General features: G+C 48.4%; 1 protein-coding gene across 1 annotated transcript in view; it reads left to right on the top strand.

Annotated features, from left to right (window-relative positions):
- Positions 1–23996, top strand: part of XNDC1N (XRCC1 N-terminal domain containing 1, N-terminal like) — a 38385-nt gene that overhangs the window by 5664 nt on the left and 8725 nt on the right. Inside the window, exons 3-15 of the mRNA XM_019975768.2 lie at positions 627–768; positions 1881–2036; positions 3535–3713; positions 8705–8790; positions 9030–9202; positions 12079–12151; positions 13379–13506; positions 14224–14332; positions 15251–15296; positions 17635–18354; positions 19974–20186; positions 21245–21409; positions 22536–22710. Coding sequence (XP_019831327.2) covers positions 627–768; positions 1881–2036; positions 3535–3713; positions 8705–8790; positions 9030–9202; positions 12079–12151; positions 13379–13506; positions 14224–14332; positions 15251–15296; positions 17635–18354; positions 19974–20186; positions 21245–21409; positions 22536–22710 — 2365 coding nt within the window. The remainder of the gene's footprint in view (positions 1–626; positions 769–1880; positions 2037–3534; positions 3714–8704; positions 8791–9029; positions 9203–12078; positions 12152–13378; positions 13507–14223; positions 14333–15250; positions 15297–17634; positions 18355–19973; positions 20187–21244; positions 21410–22535; positions 22711–23996) is intronic.

The raw sequence follows: 23996 nt of genomic DNA, 5'->3' as shown, positions 1-23996 counted from the left end.
CAGAAAGTTCCAGAAAGCAAAACATGAATTTGCCACATATTGGCAACTATTTACATAGTGTTCATATTATATTTATAACTATTTACATAGCATTTACATTGTATTAGGTATTATAAGTAATCTAGAGATGAGTAAAGTACACGGAAAGATACACATACATATCCATTTTATATAAGAGACTTGAGCATCCACCGATTTTTATATACAGGGGAGTTCTGGAACCAATCCCCTGTGGATGCCTAGGAAAGACTGTAGTATTATGTGGTGGTTAAGAATTCTGAATTCAGACACCTAGAAGTTCCAACTTTGGTTGGTTATTTGGTCTTGTGGACTTGGGTAAGTTTCTGAACTTAAGCGTCTGTTTGTTTATCTTTTAACTAAGAAGCAATGATAGTAACCACCTAAAGTTGTTATGAGGAGGATTAAATGAAGTAATGGAAACCAAAGAAGAGATAAGCCATATCTGTAAATCCCTTGGTACATGAGAGATAGACTCCTGTCTAAAGTCTTTTCCATTAGGATCCTGGAAAGGTTTAAGAGTATAGAGATCCCTCATTCATGGACATCCTTTTTTCTTTCCCTTGATGAGGTTGGTTCCTCATTTTCTCCTCCTCTCTCTGACTTAGGATCCCAAATATCCAGTGGAGAATTTGCTGAACCCAGACAGTCAGAGGGGACCTTGGCTCAGCTGTCCTCAGGACAAGAGCGGGCAGCTGAAAGTGGAGCTGCAGCTGGAGAGGGCAGTGCCCATTGGCTACATTGATGTGGGTGAGTGAGGTATCCAAGGCCTGGGAACCTCCGTGGGGAGCACAGGAATACCATTCCCTCCCAGGGCTGCAGCAGTGTGTTTGAATGCAGTCTCGCTGAACAGCCTTCCTGGCGCAAGCCCTACCTGGCGTGAAGGGGATATGTGGCCCTTGCCCCTGGGGAAGGCATTTGATATTGCTGAACCCTGTGAATGCCATTCCCTTAGTTACACAGCATACCTGCCTTGCTTTGATCTGAGTGGTCTCGGTGAAGCCTTAGGACATTAACAAACTTAAGTGCCAACAGATAAAACTTGTATATGCCTCTAAATATTAGTGGTATATAGCGGTGGTCCAGTGGTGAAGGCTGTACTTCCACTGCAAGGAGCTTTGATCCCTGGTCGGGGAACTAAGATCCTATAAGCCACACAGCACGGCCAGGAAAAAGGTAAAATTTAATTTAAAATTTTAAAAAATGTGTGTGTATATATATATATATATATATATATATAGGGGGACTTCCCTGACGGTCCAGTGGTTTAGACTCTGTGCTTTGGACTTCCACTGCAAGAGGTGTGGGTTTGATCCCTGGTAGGGGAACTAAAATCCCACGTGCTGTGCAGTGCCGTCAGAAGATTAAAAACGGAAAACTGAAAATGCAATTAAAAATAAATATCAGTGGCAAGAGGATGCTTGGGGATAAAGTGTGCAGGTTCATGCAGGAAGGCTCCACAGGAGTTTTGGGTTGAGGAGGCTGGCCTTAGAATTCTCTAGAAATAGAGAATTGACAAAGACTGTCTGTCTCAGCTCTGTCAGGACAGAGAGACGTCAGGCTCCCTAGCAAGGATTTCAGAGAGAGACAGAGTTTAGCACTGCCCACCAGAGCCAGAGGACAGGGAAACTGTGAGTCTCTTGGGTCAGGCAAAGTTTCTGGCTGGGAGGAACACGGTGAGCCTTCATTTAGCGGCTGAGGTCCCATCCCACTTCAGTTACTGGCTCACTGTGTTGCTCGACCTCTCTGGGCCTCCCCTGAGCTCTAGAATGGAGGAATGTCCTCTGCCCACCTATCCCCTTGTGGGCAGTCAGGGGAGCCCGTCATCCCACCTTCACTTTCTTGCAACCTTCTGTCCCCAGGTAACTGTGGTTGTGCTTTCCTGCAAATTGACGTGGGTCGTTCCTCCTGGTCCCTGGACAGACCTTTCGTCACCCTGCTCCCTGCAACCATGCTGATGTCCCTGGCTGATTCAAAGCAGGGAAAAAACCGCTCAGGGGTCCGCATGTTTAAAGATGGTAAGGAGAGGGAGTTCCCTGGTGGTCTGGTGGTTAAGACTCTGTGCTCCCAACGCAGGAAACCTAGGTTTGATTCCCTAGTCAGGGAACTAGATCCATGTTGTAACTAAAAGATTCCGTGAGCCAAATAAATATTAAAAAAAAAAAAAGATGGTGAGGAGGGCAAAAGCAGAAATGAGAGACTGAGAGAGACAGTGGTAATGAAAAAGAGAGACACTGGACTCTAGAGGGCTGTGCCAGCTGGAAGGTGTGTATTGTGGAGGGAGCCTAAGCAGGGGCTCACTTACAGCTGTCGGGGGGATAGGGTAATGAGTGAACCACTGCCTGGTGTGTTTGTGTGTGAGTTCTCTGTGATGACAATACCTGATAGAGGTACTGATACCTCTATCATACCTGATACCTGATAGAGATACTTATGAGCTATGATTTATATTTACACATAACATGTGATTCAGTGAAGCCAGATATAGAACCCACACCTGTGATTACAGTGTTTGTATAAATGTGTATAGGGCTTCCCCGGTGGTTCAGTGGTAAAGAATCCGCCTGCCAAGCAGGAGATGTGGGTTGGATCCCTGGGTTGGGAAGATTCCCCTGGAGGAGGAAATGGCAACCCACTCTAGTATTCTTCTTGCCTTGGAAACCCCATGGACAGAGGAGCCTGGCAGGCTGTAGTCCATGGGGTCACCAAAGAGTTGGACACGACTTAGTGACTAAATGACAACAGCAAATACACGTGTGTGAGTGTAGGAAAAATATTCCTGTAAGTGCAGGAAGGCTGTGTGATGGTTGTGGTTTCCCGAGTCCTCTTCGCTGCACATCTCTGTGTTCACTGGGCACTGCACAAGAAATGCGTGTCTGATTCCTTGCCTCCAGGGACGTGCAGTCTAGGAAGGACTCATTCGTCTGTGTCTGAATTGGAGGCATTTGTAATGTTGTGAAGGAGAAGTGACCTGGGATACGAGGTGGGATACGAGATGAGGTATACTTAGATCTGGGAATGGAAGATGAGAAGGGTCGGGAGTACTGGCCTGTGAGCCAGTGAGCAAGCATGTAGAGCAGGTAGTGCCTTGAGGGAGATTGAGGTCTCATGGTCCAGGAAGGGTGGATGTAGCTCAGCTGATCCACTGGGCAAGTGGTCACCCCAGACTCCAACCCTCCGGATACCCCCTGTTAAAACGAGACAGCGGTAAGGTCTGTGGAGAGGTATGGACCGAGGATATAGTCATGCTGGGAACAGCGTGGCACCAGGACAGAGGAGCGATGGTGGGAAGGCAAGGTGCTGGGTCTGAGAGGGCCCTGACTGGCCTGCGTGGTGCTGCCTGATCCTGAATGCCCGAGCCTGGGAGAGGAAAGGCCTCCATTCTCCCTTAGGGTGGAATTCACTCTGTAGTCCCAGTCCTTTCTTTCCTCTCCGCAGTACTGACCTTCTCTCCCTTTCTCCCAACCACTCATCCATTTCATTTCTCCCTCATTTCCTTCTTGTTTTCTCCTTGAGCTGACTTCCTGGCCCCAGCCTCAAGTGAGTCATGGGATCGACTTCGCCTGAGCTGCTCCCAACCCTTCACACGTCATCAGCCCTTTGGCCTGGCCTTCCTGCGGGTGTGTTCCTCTCTGGACTCCTTAGACGACCCTGTGGAGGGTCCCTCAGTCCCTGTGAGCTCAGGGCTGAGCCAGGTATGTACCATGGGGGACTTAGCAGGTCCCAGCCTTTTCTGTTTCTAGTTAGGAAGCTGGTGCTTGATTTAGGGATGGATACACACACACACACACATTCAAATATGAATATAAGTTCTTCCGTGATGGTCCAGTGGTTAAGAATCTGCCTTCCAGTGCAGAGCATGCAGGTTTGATCCCTCATGGAGAACTAAGACCCCACATGCTACAGAGCAGCTAACCTTGTGCACTGCAGTGAAGACCCAGCACAACCAACAAGAAAAGAAATTAATTAATTTAAAAAAAAACAGGGCATCCCACTGGCTCACTGGTAAAGAATCCACCTGCCAGTGCAGGAGACACAGGTCTGATCCCTGGTCTGGGAAGATTTCCACATGCCACAGGGCAACTAAGCCCATGCACAACAACTGCTGAGCCTCTAGAGCCTGGAAGCTGCAACGACCTACTGAGTCTACATATCATGACTACTGAAGCCCACACACCCTAAAGCCCATGCTCCGCAGCAAGGGAAGCCACTGCAACGAGAAGCCCACACACTGCAACTCAAGAGTAGCCCCTGCTCTCTGCAGCTAGAGAAAAACCCTCATAGCAATGAAGGCCCAGCACAGCCAAATAAATAATAAATAAGTAATTATTTAAGAAACCAAATACTAACATAAATAGGCTTGTGGCCCTTTCTCACAAATAGGCATGAACACCTTTCCTTCAGTCTCACACACACAGGAGCCAAGCGAGTGAGCCTTCGGTACAGTGTGCACAAAGCTGTGGACCATTTGTTCTATTGTTATTCAGTCGCTGAGTCATGTCTGACTCCTTGCGACCCCAGGGACCACAACACACCAGGCTTCCCTGTCCTTCACTATCTCCTGGAGCTTGCTCACACTCATGTCCATTCCGTTGGTGATGCCATCCGACCATCTTATTCTCTGTTGTTCCCTTCTCCCTCCTGCCCTCAATCTTTCCCAGCATCAGGATCTTTTCCAGTGAGTCGGCTCTTACCATCAGGTGGCCAAAGTATTGGAGCTTCAGCATCAGTCCTCCAATGAATATTCAGTGTCGATCTCCTTTAGAATGGACTTGTTGGATCTCCTTGCAGTCCAAGGGATTCTCAAGAGTCTTCTCCAACACCGCAATTCAAAAGCATCAATTCTTTGGTGCTCAGCCTTCTTAATGGTCCAACTCTCACATCCATACATGACTACTGGGAAAAGTTTTCTAGTTATTTTTTTCTTCTATGGCTGATCTGACTCCTCCTGGTTTCTTACCACTTATGTCTCCATTTATCTTTCCAAGTCAATACCCTCCACCATAATTGACTCACAAATATGAAGATGTAATCACACAAGGCTAGAGCCAGAGAGTTCTAGAGATTAAAAAAATACTTAGAGATCATCAAGCCACAACCCCATCATTTTATATCTCAGATAGGGAAATGTATATATTTTAATTCACAGAGCAGAGTAGGGACCGGAAGGAAGCCAGGTCTCCTGCCATTACATCACAGTGCTTCCTGTGCACACAGTACATTTTTTAGAAGCTTCATTTGGTAAAGCCAAAAGAATTTTGATTCCCAGGAGTGAAACTCACAGGTGTTGCTCCTGTTGAGGTTACTGGAAAAAAAAAAACAAACAAGAGACCACACTTTGGGAAGAGAAGATGGAGTTGGAGCGGATAGAGTGGGAGAGGGGCTTTTGTCACACAGCCTTGGGAGAGGCCCAGAATGCAAGGTAAAGCCTGAGATTTACTCTTACCCTGTGGGAAGGGCTGAAAATGCAAAAAGATCAATGGAAGCAGTTCTCTGTGCTCTGCCAGGTGCCAGGATTGTCCCTGTGGGTTCCGGAACTCTGTGGCCTGGCTGTTCAATAAAGTGGGAGCTCTGGGAGATTAGGGACCTGTTTGTCTTGTTCCACCAGGCATTCCTGGCAGCTAGGATGGTGCCTAGAGCAAAGTAGACTTTATAGTATAAATGTTGATTATATAAATAACCTTTCAGAGGGGAGTGGTAGGTAGGGTCACCATAAAATTTATCATCCAATCTGAGATACTTCAAGAGCCAAAAAGAACACTATTAGTAATTATACTTAAGACAACAGACATAAAGCAGGGTGTCCCGGGAAAACTAGGACATCTGGTGTCCTTAATGATAGGCTAAATGAATGCTTCCTAGAGTCTTTTCCATTCTGGTCAGATATCTAAATTACTCTGCACCTTTAGGGCCATGGTGGGATCAAGCAAGAGGCAGTCAGCAACTCGGAGTCATGTCAGACATTGAACAGCAAGAGCAGAATGACGCACGTTCCAGGCCCTTTCTGATACCCCAGGGAGAGGAGTCCGGAAATATTTCCATAAGAGAGGGCTCATGCTGCTGCTGCTAAGTCGCTTCAGTCGTGTCCAACTCTGCTCAACCCCATAGACAGCAGCCCACCAGGCTCCCCCATCCCTGGGATTCTCCAGGCAAGAACACTGGAGTGGGTTGCCATTTCCTTCTCCAAAGAATGAAAGTGAAAAGTAAAAGTGAAGTTGCTCAGTCGTGTCCGACTCTTCTCGACCCCATGGACTGCAGCCTACCAGGCTCCTCCGTCCATGGGATTTTCCAGGCGAGAGTACTGGAGTGGGGTGCCATTGCCTTCTCCGAAGAGAGGGCTCATACATGGAAACAAATGGATGGCACTCCGTTTTATAATTTAAGATGTCTCAAATGCCATAGACTTTTTTCTAATATGTCATTCTAATGGTATATTATTGTGAAAGCACTATATAAAGGCTTATTACTCTGTGAGGTAAGGTCTTGCATGATCTTTGATTTTCCAGTTAGGAAACAGAAGCACAGAGAAATGTAGTAGGTGTTCCAGGTCACTGCCAAACAAGTCCTGGACTGGATTGGAACCCAGGCCACTAGACTCCACTTAGCCTGTGCTTCGAAGCTCGGTTTGTGATAACATGCATGCGTGCTTAGTCACTGCAGTCCTGTCCAACTCTTTGCAACTCTATAGACTATAGCCTGCCAGGCTCCTCTGTCCATGGGATTCTTCAGGCAAGAATACTGGAGGGGGTTGCTGTGCCCTCCTCCAGGGGATCTTCCCGACCCAGGGATTGAACCCACGTCTCTTTATGTCTCCTGCATTGGCCCGGTGGGTGCTTTACCACTAGTGCCACCTGAAAAGCCTTCAATTCCTGATACTTAGTCTCATTTATATAGTTAAAATTAGAAACCCATCTCTACATACCCATCTAGTAACCCTTTCTATTAGTATTCATTCTGAAATGTATGAGACAAGATAAAAAAGAAAAGAAAAAAAACCTGGAATATTTTAAAAATAATGTTAAGTCCAAGATGAGATTGTAATGGTATATTAGAAAATTGTGAATGTGAATAAAAATGCTACTTCTCAAACTTGTAGAATGAGGTCAAAGTCATACTTTACAAGAAAGACATATATATGTATAATTCCCTACAAGAAAGAAAGACATTTTACCTTTAAAAGAATTTGTGAGGGAATTCCCCACAAATGGTTGGAACGTGGAGCTTTCACTGCCAAGGGTCCATTTCAGTCCCTGGTTGGAGAACTAAGATTCCACATGCTATGCAGTGAGGCCAAAAATAATAATAAATAAAAGAATCTATGATAGAAGAAGGAGAGCTTAAAATTAAAGGAATTTTTTTTTTCATTTAAGGGAAAAAAGGAAATTTGGAAAAAGATAAAAAGGAAAAAGCCACAGATGAATTGACACAGATAAATTGAATTTTGATAAATTAAGAATCTGTAGCATACCACATGAATAAAATCGATGTAGAAATTACCCATACTTGATTATTGCTTATAGACATTTCTGAATTTAGAAGCCAAAAGGTTTATACGGTGCCTGTTGATAGTTCCAGTGTCTGATGCTAGAAAGAGACATGGGATATCTATATGCACATCTTTTCATAGATAGCTAGAAGTGGTGGCTAAAACTGGTAGGTTTTTAGTTGCAAGTGAGCAAAATTGTTCACAAAATAAATCCTACTGGAATTTAAACATTTAAAAGAGAAAAATGACTGAAATATCCCCAAATAGTTCAAAATAGAACTATTTTTAAATATAAAGAAATACCTATGTATGTATAATTTGTTTCTCTCACATGGGTATATAAAGATGAGTGATTTTTGTACCTACATGAATCAATTTTATATGTGTTCGATTTATGTATGTACAAATTTTAAAAAATATGTGTTGTTGTTCAGTCACTAAGTTGTGGTCTTAGTGACTCTTTGCGACCCCATGAACTGTAGCATGCCAGGCTTCGCTGTCCTTTATCAGCTCCTGGAGTTTGCTCAAACTCATATCCACTGAGTTGTATATTTATGTATATGCATGTGTGCGTGCTCAGTTGCTTCAGTCATGTTGTGCTCTTTGAGGTCCTGTGGACTGTAGCCCTCCAGGCTCCTCTGTCCGTGGAGTATGTATATGCTGTACTGTGCTTAGTCGCTCAGTCATATCCAGCTCTTTGCGACTCCATGGACTGTAGCCCACCAGGCTCCTCTGTCCATGGCAATTCTCCACGCAAGAATACTAGAGTGGGTTGCCTGTCCTCCTCCAGGGGATCTTTCCAACCCAGGGATCGAACCTAGGTCTCCCATATTGCAGGCAGATTCTTTACCAGCTGAGCTACCAGGGAAGCCCATGTATGTATACACATGTATACAAATTAGCATATAATATGGGTCCCATAGACCTGGTTTTCCCAATAGCTTGTGTTCTTTTATCTTGGAGTCTTTCAGAATCATAACAAAATCCTTAATACTAGGGATCTAACTATACAAAATCACCAAATCTCACATCTTAGAGCTGGGAAAAGTGTGTACACAGACAAGCCAAAGTGCCGTGTACAAGTTATAGCAAATACACTCCCTCACGGAAACCCTGAGTTTGGTAGTGTCCCTGGCATTATGTGACAGTGCCCCCTGGTGGTGAATATATGTACTTCATATTTCTCCATTTTCTTCTCAGGGCTCTTCTGATGCTCAGGAGTCTGGTCCCAGCCCCTGGCTGGCTAATCCTTCCATCCGGAGGACATTCTTCCCGGATCCCCAAACGTACGTAACTGCCAGAGTGAGGTCTCTTGGCCACTTCTCAGTTCTTTCTCCTGGAGGAGACTACCAGGTCACTCACAGACACACAGGACCTGTCTGGGTTCTCTCAGTTACTTCCACACTCTAGGCCTCACCCAATATATATACCAAACCTGGCTTTCTTGGTTAGATGCTGCTGACCTGGGTGAGCAAAATGCAATCTCTGTTCTGAATGAAACCAAGTGCTCCCTGTTTCCCCACAGGACCACCAAGGAAATCTCAGAGCTCAGGAATTTCCTAAAGCAACTGCAGCCGGGGACTCTGGGGCGTTCAGCCTGCATGGTGCTTTCAGCTGCCCACAGGGCACCTCCAGCCCGTGTGGCAGACCCTAAAACCAACCATGCAGAACCAGGTCCCGCTCATCAGGACAGCACAGGTGAGGCCCCGTGACCTACCTTCAGCTCCTTACTTCCCAGCACCCTCCTTCCTCCCTAAATGCATCGTTGCTACACAAGGATGGCTCACAAACAGGACGTCAAATGGGAGAAAAGATGATGGTCAGTGTCCTGTTCCCAGAAGAAAAATCAAATAGTGTATATAATTGAAAGAGCTCTGGCCCAGGAACTGAAAGTCCTTATCACTTTGGGCTTCAAATCTTTTCCCTTCAAAGTGAAGGAATTAAACCAAATAGTATTTAGGCCTCTTGCAGTTTTAATGTTCTGTGAGTAAGCAAGAGAGGACAATTAAGTCGAGGTGGCGGTATATGGAGCGTATTAGAGACACAAAGTAGGGGAGTAATGTGGTTTCATCACAGAGACAGAAAGGATTAAACATTTTGGAGTTCCTACTTTGCATCAGATACTTCTAGGCACTTTTACTAGCTAATGTTCACCACAAGCTCATTTTACAAAATAATCTGAGGCTACATATTCTAAGTCACACAGCTAATAAGTGGCAGAGCCAGAATTTGGACCCCAGAGTTCTTGTCCTTCTCACTATTCTGAACAGCCAGAGAGCAGAAACAAGTAGCATTCTCACTGTAAACCCTTGATTCCACTCATTGCTTCATTGGGAAAATTTTTTTTTAAGGAATGGTTTGTCATTTCAAAGAACTGAATGAATTAGTGAAATCATGAGTATATTATTTCATTGCAGAAATAGGCTACTTTTTTTTTTGATAGGTAAGAAGTGGATTTATTTAGAGAGAAACACACTCCACAGACAGAATGTGGGCCATTGCAGAGAGTAAGTCCAGCAGCAGAAATAGGGTACACTGGTTATCGATTGTATAATGCTGCTGCTGCTGCTGCTAAGTCGCTTCAGTCATGTTTGACTCTGTGCAACCCCATAGACTGCAGCCCACCAGGCTTCCCTATCCCTGGGATTCTCCAGGCAAGAACACTGCAGTGGCTTCCCATTTCCTTCTCCAATGCATGAAAGTGAAAAGTGAAAGTGAATACTCCAAAATGCAGTGGTTGAATACAATATTTACTGTCTCACTGTTTCTCACGGTTAGGAATCCAGGTATGACTTAACTGAGTCTCAGGCTCTGGTCTGTCACAGGCTGCTGTCGTTTCAAGGCTCAGCTGGAAAGGCTCTGCTCCCTCACCCCTCCACATAGTTGTGGTAGGATTCAGCTCCTCGAGAATTGTTCGATTGAGGCTCCCCTCAGTTCTGCCATGAGAGCCTCTCCATAGAGCATTTCACACTGTGGCAGCTTGCTCCATTAGAGTGAGCCACCTAGAGGGCAGGAGACACAGTGCTAGCAAGAAAGGAGTGTCTGGTAACCTCATCACAGAAGTGCCATCCCATCACTTTTGCCATATATTTTTTTTTTTAAAGAAACATCTGCACTAGACGCTTTTTGTTCTTTGGCTTCACTGAGTCTTCGTTGCAGCACGTGGGATCTTTGATCCCCCCACAAACTGGAACAGGCTTTTTAGTTGCAGCCTGTGAACTCCCAGTTGCAGCATGTGGGATCTAGTTCGCTGACCAGGGATCAAACCCAGGCCCCCTGCACTGGGAGTGTGGAGTCTTAGCCACTGGACCACCAGGGAATTCCTGCTGCTGCTGCTGCTGCTAAGTCGCTTCAGTGGTGTCCGACTCTGTGCAACCTCAGAGACGGCAGCCCACCAGGCTCCCCCATCCCTGGGATTCTCCAGGCAAGAACACTGGAGTGGGTTGCCATTGCCTTCTCCAATGCATGAAAGTGAAAAGTGAAAGTGAAGTCGCTCAGTCGTGTCCAACTCCTAGTGACCCCATGGACTGCAGCCCACCAGGCTCCTCCGTCCATGGGATTTTCCAGGCAAGAGTACTGGAGTGGGTTGCCATTGCCTTCTCCACGGTAATTCCTAACCATATTCTATTCATTAGAAGCAAATTCCTAAGTCCTTCCCACACTTAAGGGGAGGCATGTATATCAGGAAGCAGGAACCAGTGGGAGTCATTCTAGAAGCTGCCTACCACATAAGGAAGGATGTATGTTATCATTTTAAAATAGAATGGTGAAGGAACTCATCTTTGGGGGGCACCCTACAGACTGGGTGTTAGAGCTATGAAAACACTTAAAATATAGTAAATGCTGGACTTCCCTGGTGGTCCACTGGTTAAGAATCCACCTGTCAGTGCAGGGACACCGGTTTGATCCCTGGTCAGGGAAGATTCCACGTGCAGCAAGGCAACTAAGCCCATGCATCACAACTACTGAGCCTGCATGCCTGGAGTTGTGCTCTGCAACAAGAGAAGTGACGGCTATGAGAAGCCCTCGCATCACAGTGACAAGTAGACCTCACTCACCACAACTAGGAAAGGAGCACACGAGGCAACAAAGACCCAGCACAGCCGAAAATAAAAATAAATAAAAACTTTAAAATATTATATATAGTAAATGCTGTATGTGGTGCTCCGTAAGTTCTGAATAACTAAACAAATCGTTGTTGCTAGCTTTTGTTACTGTTGATTTGACAGATGTTAGTTGCACATCTCTATGTGCAAGGCTCTGGGCCAGGTGCCAGGAACACCACAATAAATGAAATAGCAGTGCTTCTACCCTGATGGAGAGATACGCATCCATGTCACACAGGGAAATCTAAAACTTAAAAGTGTGATAAGCACTTCAAAGGCAAAGCATAATAGGATGACCAGATTTAGACGAGAGAATCCTGCCTCACAGCAATTAGCGTTTCATCTAAGACTTGAAAAGTAAGAAGGAATTGACCAGGGAAGGGGCATAGAATATTCTCAAAATAAGGAATTTTGTATGTGAAAGGCCTTTTATTAATGAGATAGATTTAATGAGTGTTTCTAACACAGAGCCCAGAACAGAGGAGCAGAACACAGAGAAGGACGTGGGCAGGGCGAAGAGGAGGAAAGTGGGAGCCCGCAGGTAAGTAGGTCAACCTGAAAGCCCCAAATCACCTCCCCAAACCTACTGTCCTTCTGCACCTGTCCACCCCCGACTCATGTTTCAGTTATGCTAGAGAGCACCCTGGTGTCTGGTCTTGCTCTCATGGTCTGGACTTGCAAGGTAGCAAGAGAAAAGATGTCCTTGTCTGCATGGTGTCAGGCGTGGAGCTAGACAAGGAGGTGGCCCTGGAAGCGAACCAGAAATGAAAACAAGTGCACTATATCTCATGGGCTTTAAGATTTAAGTTGTTTTCTGCTTCAAAGGACACCGTCAAGAAAATTAAAAGACAGCCCTCAGAAAAAGGGTGGAAATATTTGCTTATTGTGTATTCAGTAAGGGGTTTTTATCTAGAAATATAAAGGAACCCTTTAGTTCAGTTAAGTTCAGTGGTTCAGTTGTGTCTGACTCTTTGTGACCCCATGGACTGCCAGGCTTCCCTGTCCATCACCAACTCCCGGAGCTTGCTCAACCTTGTATCCATTGAGTCAGTGATGCCATCCAACCGTCTCATCCTCTGTTGTCCCCTTCTCCTCCTGCCTTCAGTCTTTCCCAGTATTAGGGTCTTTTCCAGTGAGTCAGTTCTTCACATCAGGTGATCAGAGTACTGGAGCTTCAGCTTCAGCATCAACCCTTCCAGTGAATATTCAGGGGTGATTTCCTTTAGGATTGACCGGTTTGATCTCCTTGCAGTCCAAGGGATTCTCAAAAGAGTCTTCTCCAACACCACAGTTCAAAAGTTGTAAGGAATCCATACAATTCAATAATATAACCTCATTTTTTAAATGGACAAAAAATATGTCAGAGTGTGTGGGAACAGAGGAATACAGAGTGACTACGAATGGGCTCAGGGTTTCTTTTGGGGGGTGATAAAAGTATTCTGGAGTAAGCTGTAATGGTTACATGACCTCGTGACTATCCTAAAACCACTGAATATTTCTAAAAGAGTGAATTTTATGAGGTGTGTATTATGTCTGTAAAAAAATAATAATAATAAACCTGAAGGCAGTGATAGAAGCTCTGTTCTCAGATATTCAAAGATTAAATGACTTCCCTCAAGTCTGATATATCAAGTGAGCAAACCAGGACCCCAGCCCAGGGCTTCTGGCTCCACAGCAGCGCATCTGCACCCTTTCACCCTGGTTTGAGGCTCCTTCAGTCCCAAGGACCTCTTGCTAACAGCTGGTCTTTAACCATTCTTTCTCACAGGCCTGTATCCAACTCAAACTCTCGGCCAAACCAGCGGGGGCTAGCAAAGGCAGGCCAGAGAGAACACCTGCAGCCCCTGGCCCGAAGCAGCAGAGTCCAGGAGAGTGGGTGGTGCCCCATTTGTGCAGGTGAGCTACTTGGGCACAGGGGTGGTTGGGGGGGGTACTAGGCGTCCCTTGAGGGAGGAATAGGAGATCTGGGAGCGCTGCCAGGAACCAGGTGAACCAGGGCCCCTGGCCTCTGTCATCTGCAGTTACATACAAGGCTGTATTGAGCACCTCCTCACGTTGTGTTCACCAAGCTGAGGAAGGGACCTCAGCTCTGTCCTTGGGAGAAACGTGAAACAAAGCAAACTATAACACTATCAACGAGGACCTAGAATTTCGTTCAAAACTTCTTCTCCATGACCAAATTCTGCTTCCCCTTAAGGCTCTGTTCAGGTGGTTCTTATTTGCCAGGTCTTCTCTGACCTCAGATATTCTCTCCCACTGAGCTCCTGCTGCATTCTCTGATTCTCCTGGGCGTAGCATTTCTCACCCTGTGGTTTGTGACAGTTATTTGTGGTCACAAGTTATCCTTACCCCTAGACGCCATAGTCCATGAGGACAGGCCTGGGCTTACATCCCTCAGCACCTCACAGTGTCAGGCACGTAGGACTTACTCAAAAAATGTTTGGTGGACTTGTGCCTGGATGTCATCAGGTGTCAAATATTCAACCCTAGTAAAATTTTCTTGTGAAAACAGCTGCATTTTGCCAGCAGAGGTTCCCTTCAGGCTGCGTGGGGTGACCTCCCACCCAGGAGTGGGCCCAGGGTTCTTACCTCCTTCTTTCCTCTCCCCCTCAGGCTCCTTCAGCATTGACCTGCTTCCCCAGCACGCTGCTACTTGTGGAGGGGCCTCCCCGCCTCCCCCAGCCTCTCCCGCCTCGTCACCATCTTCGTCTCCGCACGTACTGTGGGTTTCTTCTCCGGAGAGCTCGCCACCCATTTCCTGGGTCCAGTGTCCTATCTGCGAGTTGCCGTTCTCGGCAGGAGAAATAGAAGAACATGCCAGCACGTGCGGGGAGGTCCTTCAGGCCTGAGCCATGAAGTCCTGCGGCCTTGGCCCCCCTCCGCCCTCTATGACAGAAACGGACGAGGGGCTCTCTTGACAGCTGGGAGGGGCTGACGAGGCCAGGCCGCCCCTGTCCTCCCCGCACTCATTCCCTTAGGACTCTCTGCCTGAGGGCACCTCTGGGCCCAGCCTGCTCCCCACTCCCAGTTGTCAAGGCTTCTGTCACCATGGCATCCTACTCTCCCAAGGACAGCTCCATGTGTCTCTTCTTTGGGACTTCTGGGATAGAGTTGGTGAGTTCTCAAGGGCTTCAGGACACAATCCAGAACATCTTCCCCTCAGTGAGTGGTGTGTATCCTTGTGCCCATTTTCTTGAGAGGAAAATTGAGGTCCAGTGAAAAGAAAAGCACTCCCCCACAGATAAGATCCTGTGGTGTCCTGGGAAAAGTGAGAGTGATTTTTGAGTATGAGCATGACCTTCAGCGCCCCATGAACTGTACTCTCAGTATCCTTTGGGACTTTCCTCCCTAGGATGATCAGGTAACAGTGTTGCTGTGTGTCTTTAAGCAAATTATTTATCTTGGGTCCAGAGTTAACCCTCAGTAATAGAAAAAAAAAAAATCCCATCCTCCTGTTTTACGGGAATCAGACAGACTAAACACTAAGGAGTGGCTGGCTGTGGAACCCTGGGCGAATCCCAGGCCACATCAGCACATTGGGGCAGCTGGACCAGAAGGTCACTAAGGTCCCTTCCACCTGTGGTTTTCTAAAATACATTCCTACCTTTTTTGAGCATCTGTGTCCTCTCTCCTTTCCCAGAAGGTTTCGTTGTGTGGCACTAACACCAGTTCCCCTGGTCTCCAGGGTACAGGGCAGAAGGGGAGCAGCTGAGCCTGGCAGAGGGAGGGCAGGGTTTGGAAGGGGTAGGAAAGAGAAAGCTGGGCACAGCTAGGGGAGCAGACAGAGGAGCCGGAGTTCTCTCCTGCCATCCCCACCAGCATAGGTGGGTGCAGCCATGGACCCCCTCACGGTAAGAGGCCTCTGCTCCCTGCCTTCCCCTATACTTGTCCCGTTTCTGGCTGTGATTAAAACAATAGACTGACTCAGAGGAGTGGCGGGAACAACGTAGCTGCCAGGCAGGTGGGGGACACCACCCTGCGGGTGGGAGGAGAGCGGCTGGAGGCCCAAACCTGGGCACAGAAAGAAGAGCGCTGAGGAAGGGCTGGGCTGGTGGGAAAGAGGGGCAAGGCAGCACCGGGGGGTTGGAGGGAGTGCTGCCCAGAGCAGGAGAGGGCAGAGCTGGCGAGTTGGTGGAGGAGAGCCTGGTGGGATCCTGCTGTGAGGCCTGGTCAGCACTCAGGGGCTTGGGAAAAACCCAGTTTAAAGACCCTCCTGCGTGGACGTGTCTGGACCTGTCCTTCGGAAGCTCTGGGACTTCGCCAGGGAGGAGCAGCTGGAAGAGGATATCAACAAGATGGGAGCAGATCCTGGAGAGATCTGTGTGCCCGCCCGGGGGTTCCACTCCCAGTGCAGCCCTGTCCTGCTTCAGTATGCTCCTGCCCCTAGGCTGCCCACATCGGCCCCACTGTGCGTGGTTTCCTGTGAGGTGGGAGTCGTGCTGAGGGAGGGGCCCCCCGTTAGAACTGAATGAGTACCTTGGATGAAGAGTGTGAAGAACTCTTCTAACCTGAGAATCCACACAATAAAATAGCGACTAAGAACATGTTTTTAATCTTTATATCTTCAGGAGACGTGAGAGTATGCCACTGGCTTTTAAAGCTGAAGTGGCCATAAACTAAGGAATGCAAGGGATGTAACTGGAACGTAGCTGCCAGGCAGTCGCGTTGGAAAAGGACTCTGCCCTGGAGCCACCCTGCCCCGCTAGCACCTTGACTTTAGCCTCATGATCTAGTTCTGACTGCGTGAACTGTAAGAGAATAAATGTGTGTGGTTTTAAGCCACTAAACTTTAAAAAAAAAAAAAATGCGTTTTTCAACCAAGACCAATTTTCTAAATATTATCAGCATTTCATACCAGTCAATGGGATATTGTTGACTAACAGCTTAACAAAAATATACAAGAAGCTGTTATGGTATGAAAGGGTATTTCTAAAACAATTAATTCCTGGAAAATATGGACATGAAGTGTATTCCCTACACAGATATAACTGGGCAGAGGAGGACATTCATATTGTCATCATACAAGATGATCACATATAAACTATACATACTAGAGTATATGTCATTAATGTAGAATTTAGTTTCAGAGTAAAACATAAAAGTGGTAGCATTGTTATTTTCCCTCTTAAAGGAGGGAAAGTGTTTACCTACCTACCACATTTGGGAGGTTTTGAAATAGAGATTCCAAAAATCCAAAAGCTACCTACTACTACTAATTTTTGAGTTGAGAAGTACCACGAAAGAATAGCTAGGAACACCAGCTTCTCAACCAAACTGCCTGGGTGACCACCCTGTCTAAGTGGCTTGGCAAGTCTACCTTGGTTTCCTCTTCTGTTAAAGTGGGGACAGGATGAAGTGATAGCTCCTGCCTTATAGGGTTATTTAAGAATTGAATGAGTTACATACTTTTGAGGGTTTAAAAAACTACCTATACTTAAATACTATATGCTAAGCCCCTTCAGTCATGTCCAACTCTTTGCGACCCTATGAACTGTAGCCCACCAGGCTCCCATGTCCATGGGACTCTCCAGGCAAGAATACTGGAGTGGGTTGCGATGTCCTTCTCCAGAGGATCTTCCTGACCCAGGGATGGAACCCACGTCTCTTCTGTCTTCTGTGTTGGCAGACGGGTTCTTGACCACTAGCACCACCTGGAAAGCCCAAACATTAAGTGTACATTAAAACAAAAAGAAACTTGTGTTTGAGATGAAAGTCAAAGTGAAGTTGCTCAGTCATGTCCAACTCTTTGTGACCCCATACTGTAGTCCCCTGGGCTCCTCCGTCCATGGGATTCTCCAGGCTAGAGTGGGTTACCATTTCCTTCTCCAGGGGATCTTCCCCACCCAGGGACCGAACTCAGGTCTCCCACATTGCAGGCAGACTCTTTACCGTCTGGGCCACCAGGAAGACTATAATGGTGGCTGGGTACAGAGGGTTAAGGGCTTGAAAATGGAAGGGTGAGGGAGGCCCCCAGCAAAGAAGGTTGGGGACTCGAGGTCCCACCCTGTCTGCTCCTTCATCCAGCCTCAGCCTAACTGGACAGAGATCGTGAACAGAAAGCTGAAGTTCCCCGCTCCGCTGCTGGGTGCCATCCAGGAGGGACATACAGGCCTGGTGCAGCAGCTGCTGGAGGTGGGGGTCGAGGCCCCGGGCGGCGGGCCAGGCGGGCCCCCCCGGAATGTGGAGGAGGCCGAGGACCGCTCCTGGAGGGAGGCCCTCAATCTGGCCATCCGCCTGGGCCACGAGGCCATCACTGATGTGCTGCTGGCCAACGTCAAGTTCGACTTCCGCCAGATCCATGAGGCCCTGCTGGTGGCTGTGGACACAAACCAACCCGCAGTGGTGCGTCACCTGCTGGCCCGGCTGGAACGCGAGAAGGGCCGCAAGGTGGACACCAGGTCTTCCTCACTGGCTTTCTTTGACTCGTCGATCGATGGCTCCCGCTTCGCCCCCGGGGTCACGCCCCTCACCCTGGCCTGCCAGAAGGACCTGTATGAGATCGCCCAGCTGCTCATGGGCCAGGGTCACACCATCGCACGGCCGCACCCCGTCTCCTGCGCCTGCCTTGAGTGCAGCAACGCGCGCCGCTACGACCTGCTCAAGTTCTCCCTGTCTCGCATCAACACCTACCGCGGCATCGCCAGCCGCGCCCATCTCTCGCTGGCCAGCGAGGACGCCATGCTTGCTGCCTTCCAGCTCAGCCGCGAGCTCCGGCACCTTGCCCGCAAGGAGCCTGAGTTTAAGGTTGGTTTCTGCTCCCTCCTCCTGCCCTCAGTGCCCTGTATCTGTCCTTCCACCGGGGCATGATCGGGCCTCTGGTGGGTGTTCTGGGAAGAGAGAAAAAACAAAAAGATGTTCTCAGGAAACCTCCGTTCTGATGGAGAGTGCCAGAATCCTGCCCTGAAGGGGATTCATTCTAATAGCAGACAGCTGTCACTCCAGGGGGCAACACATACCCCACCCTAGGGGTGTCCTGGGTCTGTCTGATGGAGGAGGGAGAACACAGATAGAAAAACAGCTGGACAGACTTAGAGATGACATTCAGTAGAACCTGTCCTTTCTGAATGCCTACTGTGTGGTCCCACCTAGAGCATCCTGTGTTGGGGCCTTGAGCTCATGATCACATCAAGGTGGAAGAGGGCAGAGTGAGGTGGACCAGACTCCCCAGAGGCTCAGCTTCATTCGGGGCCTCTGTGGATGGTGCTGCAGGGCTTCCAAGGGCCAGAAAATAGGTCAGGAGGCTGCAGCTGTTGTGTGCAGGGCAGACTCCTTAGAGGAAGTGGGATTAACCTTGGCTACACGACCAGGTGGTTTAACACAAGTGAAGAGGAGTAGGGAGGATATTTGATGTAGGGGTTCAGGGCAAGCAAAGACTCTCAGCTAGCAAAAGGTGACACGGGATGAGAGCAGAGGCTCTGTGTGGACAGAACGCCTGAAGGGAAGGCCTGGAGGCCAGGACTGATCAGGGGCCTTGAATTCACAGTCTAGTTCCATTCATCACTTATCCACTGACATCCTCTCGGTGCCAGCCCAACTTGATCCCCATGGTGACAACTACCATTAGGTGAGGAAACAGACAGGGATATTAAAACACAGGCCTAAGGCTGGATGTGACCTGTGCCAGCTGAGCCGGGGGAGGAGCGTGCTGCTTCTCTGGAGTCAAAGGATCAGAGAATGAGGACCCCCACTTCCAGGTAGCAGGAAGAGCAGCCCTCTCCCAGGGCCTTTCCCTCCACCCACACAGCAGCCCACAGAAGGAGACACAGGAATGACCATCCCCTGCTTCTCGGCAAGGGACAGAGGCTTGGAAAGGGGACATGCCTAACCCAGGGTGCTGCCACCTGAAGGACTGTGCTGGGCCTCCTGAATCCTAGCCCGGATTCTCTCTGGTGTTAGGGCCCCAAGTAAGACCGAAGCTAGGCAGGGGAAAGTGGAGGCAAGAGCTGCCCACTCTGCAGCTCCCAAAACTGCCAGCATGTGTTTTCATATAAGGTAGCAAAAGTAAAAGAACCCAAGAAGGCATGAAGAGTAGGAGCAAAATCTAAACAGGCAGAGGGAAAGGAAAGGACAAGGCGGGGGAGCAGAGGTGATGGGAATGGGGCGGTCTGTGTTGAAATGACTCAGTGATGAGATAGATGTGGTACCAGAGAAGCAATGTTGACACAGCAGGTGCCTCGTTATAGCCAGGAGGACAGGTGGGGTGGCAAAGAAGAAAGGAATAGATGGTTTAGGGTGACATCAGCTGTGGGGAAGTGGCGGCTGAGGGCAGGACAGAGTGGCCCAGGCCCAGTGTCGGGAGGGTGGGCTGACCCAACTGGCTGGGCCCACAGGATGGCCAGCACACCTGGACTTTCTCCCTACAGCCCGAGTACATTGCCCTGGAGTCGCTGAGCCAGGACTACGGCTTTGAACTGCTGGGCATGTGCCGGAACCAGAGTGAGGTCACCGCGGTGCTCAATGACCTGGGCGAGGACAGCGAGACTGAGCCCGAGGCCGAGGGTCTGGGCCAGGCCTTTGAGGAAGGCATCCCCAACCTGGCGAGGCTGCGACTGGCCGTCAACTACAACCAGAAGCGGGTCAGCTGGGCCCTGCCTGCCTCCCCAGCCCTGCCCTGCCCCTCTAGATGGCCCCTATCCAACACTAAGCAAGTCATTTCCCTGCCCTCAGGACCCCCTCATTTTTTTTTTTAATATTCATATTTATGTCTTTGTGCCGGGATTTAGTTGTGGCACATGGGATCTAATTCCCCATCCAGGGATCAAACCCAGGTCACCTGCATTGGGAGTACAGAGTCTTAGCTACTGGGCCACTGAGGAAGTCCCAGGACCCCTCTTAGGTCTTGATTCTGAGCACCCTTCTCTCCAGGCCCTTGATCCTATGGGTCTCCCACCCTCCCTTCTTATCGTCAGTCTAAGTCCCTAACCTCTGCCCAGCCTTGGAAGTCTCATGACCCAACCAGACCAGACTTCTGAGCTTTACCTGTTGGCCTGCTGAGTAGGTTTGGTCTGGTCTTTTTCTGTGGTTATACTTCAATATCTCCCTCTATCCAGCAAGATTAGACTAGATCTCTCAGGGATGAAATATCAAGTGATTCCATTATTCCCCATCTCATTAGATGCCTACCCCTAAGCCAAAGACATGTTCCCTTTCTAGCCTCCCCCTGCCTCTTACTCCTCCCTCTCACCCACCCTCAGATATCCTAGCCCACCAGGAGCTTAATTAGAAACCTTCCTTTCCAATGACTGCCCAAGTCAGCAAATTCCACCTTCCCTGCTCCTCCCTACCTCAAGACCATGCTGCCTGGTGCCCCACATCGCTAAGAAGACAAAGAACCCTCAGGGTTCTGGGACCCGTATCCAGTTGCACCCACCACTGCCTGGCTTAGATTCAACAATGTGGGATCTGGAGAGTCCAGAAAATTCTTTGAGCTCAGTTTCTCCTTCATAGACTAGGAAACTAAGTCCCAAAGAGGGGTGGGGTCTGCCCAAGATCACTTGGTAAGTGGGTTGCCTCTCTTCTTAGCTGGCTGGCCTGGGGAGAAAAGAAACGTGGTTCACTTTCTATACCTGACTGACTCCTCTTCTTCCTCCCTGGCCAGTGGTCACTCCCTCTGCTCACACCCTTATCTGTTTAGTTTGTAGCACATCCCATCTGCCAGCAAGTCCTGTCCTCCATCTGGTGTGGGAACCTGGCTGGCTGGCGTGGGAGCACCACCATCTGGAAGCTCTTCATCGCCTTCCTCATCTTCCTCACCATGCCCTTCCTCTGCCTTGGGTACTGGCTGGCGCCCAAGTCCCGGGTACTAAGAATAGAAATAATGATAATTGTCATTTATTGAGCACTTGTTTTATGCCAAGCCCTGAGCTGGGCCCTTAATGTTCCTTTTAGGTAGTTTGAGGTGGTTCTGGAAGGTAGGCATTGCACCTGGATTTTACAGTGAAGACATAGGGAACAGAAATTCTCTTTTGTCCGCAGGAAATAGCAGAGTTGGGATTGAAACTGAGGTCTCTCTGCCTCCAAAGCCTGAGTCTTATATGCAGTCTCTCCTAATGAGACCCCTACCCCAACCTCAAATTCTTTGGGAGCTCTTTAGGACTCAGATATTTCTATTCCCTACTATGAGCCAGACATCATGCCTGGCACTGCGGACATAAAAAAGATCAAGACCCTGTAAACCAGGTGAGGAATAGGGTAAGCAGTGCTCCAGGAGGCAGGAAAAGGGCATCCATCCAACATCCCAGGGAGGGAGAATGCAAAGCATTAGAGAGACTGAAAGGAATTCTGTGCAGCTAAAGCCTAAGTGCAGATAGCAATTAGCGAATGGTGGGAAGCAAGCAGGGGCCCGGGTTCCACAGAACCTTATGCAATGTTGGGAGCCACTGGAGGATTGTAATGAGGTGAGAGATTCTATTAGTTTTGTGCTTTAGAGAGCTCTCTCTCCCAGGGGTGTGAAGGATGAATTGGGGGAGGGGTGGGAGTCCGAGAGACTGTCAGAGTGTGCGAGAGAAAGGAAAAGGATTCAGGGATGCCTTCAAGCTTCCTGGTCTGGGTGTTCGGGATGTTTTCTAAGATGGGGACACAGAAAGAAGAGGAAGACGTTTGAGATCCAAAGATGATAAACTTACTTTTTAACATGGTTGTGATCGAAGAGTCTGGGGGACCCCCCTAGGGAAAGTTTTACTTCTGTGATCCTCAGTTCCTAGCTTAAAAACGGAAATAATGATACCCACCTCCTACAGTTGTGAAGGAAAACATCAATATGAAAGGGGAAAGCCTAATATACAGTACATTCTTGATAAACGTCTGAATAAGTGAGTGAGTGAAAGGAGGAGACACATGGGGGCTGAGCATCCCCGAAGTTCTCCTGGGAGGGGAGAGGTGTGAGCAGGACTCTGAGAAGCCTGCTCTCCTTCCTTCCCCCGCAGCTTGGCCACCTGCTGAAGATCCCGGTGCTGAAGTTCCTGCTGCACTCGGCCTCCTATCTGTGGTTCCTCATCTTCCTGCTGGGAGAGTCCCTGGTCATGGAGACACAGCTGAGTACCTTCCGAGGCCGCAGCCAGAGTGTCTGGGAGACTTCACTACACATGGTTTGGGTTGCAGGTACATAGGTGGGGCCTTTTATTTGTGGTAGACTCCCTCCTGGGGACCCCCTAACTTTTCTTCACAGTGAGCACCCCTATATGGGGTGGCCCCTATAGATGCTCCCTGAATATGCAACCAGACCTCTCAGGGCTCTAGTTCACCATGGGTTTCCCCTTCACCTCTAATCAGGGGATCTCACCCTGTGATAGATCCCTGAGTATGGACCCCATTCTTCCCCTACCCTGGCATTAGTCGCTACCCACTCTGGATATTCATATCCTCTCACAAATAAGACACTGGTCCATGGTGTCAGGTGGCAGATCACCTTGGCCTAAAGGTAGCCAGCAAGTACACCACCAGGCAATCTATCCCAAAGGTCATGGAGCAGAAAGACTCATAGACCAAATTAAGATGCTTGAATCGTACAGTTTATTACATAAGTACATACAAATGGTGTACTTACGATGGTGCTGTTTTAAGGAACAGAGGTGAGGTTTGAGCAGAGGATACAGTAGCCAGAAGCTGCCTGGGCCCAGCAGTTGATCTGTAGGAGAAACACAGGGGCATGTATGTACAGCTGTAGCTTACTAATCATCCTGGTGAGCAGCTATGACTTTTCTTTGCAATTTTGTTGGAGAGGACTTGTGAGGCCACTAGATATTACCAGTGGGGAGCTAATTTAAGTCAGATGAATCCTAAGGGCCTCATTTGTCTTGTGCATATTTAGTGTGTCACTAATATTGAGTGTCAACCCTGAATATTCTACATGTGTTCACACACGTGTGCTCTGTGTGTGTGTGTACGTGTATGCACTCAGTCACTCAGTCATGTCTCACTCATTGTGACCCCATGGACTATAGCCCACCAGGCTCCTCTGTCCATGGAATTTTCCAGGCAAGAATACTGAAGGGAGTTGCCATTTCCTACCCCAAGGGATATTCCTGGCCCAGGGATTGAACCTGCATCTCTTGCGTCTCCTACATTGGCCGGCAGTTTCTTGGCCACTGCACCACTTGGGAAGCCCAACATGTGTTCTACTTGCTTTATTTGTCCAACGTGTCACCTGGATAACTAACTTACATATGCTTAAGGCATAAGTTTCATCCATTCTATTGGTGTGCTTTCCTTCTATAGCAAAATTGCATTTTCTCAAACAGTTCAGCAAATGCAGTTGACAAGAATCCGCAGAGCTCTGCCGAGCATTTGGTTGGTCAGCTCAGCAGCTAGGTTGGGCACCTTCCTCATCTATCTTCTCTTGACTTACCTCTAGCTTAGTTGGCAACTCCCAAACCACCAGTAGACTG

Source organism: Bos indicus, chromosome 15, assembly GCF_029378745.1.
Source record: "Bos indicus isolate NIAB-ARS_2022 breed Sahiwal x Tharparkar chromosome 15, NIAB-ARS_B.indTharparkar_mat_pri_1.0, whole genome shotgun sequence".
Lineage (NCBI taxonomy): Eukaryota > Metazoa > Chordata > Mammalia > Artiodactyla > Bovidae > Bos > Bos indicus.
This window is presented reverse-complemented; position numbering and strand designations above follow the sequence as displayed.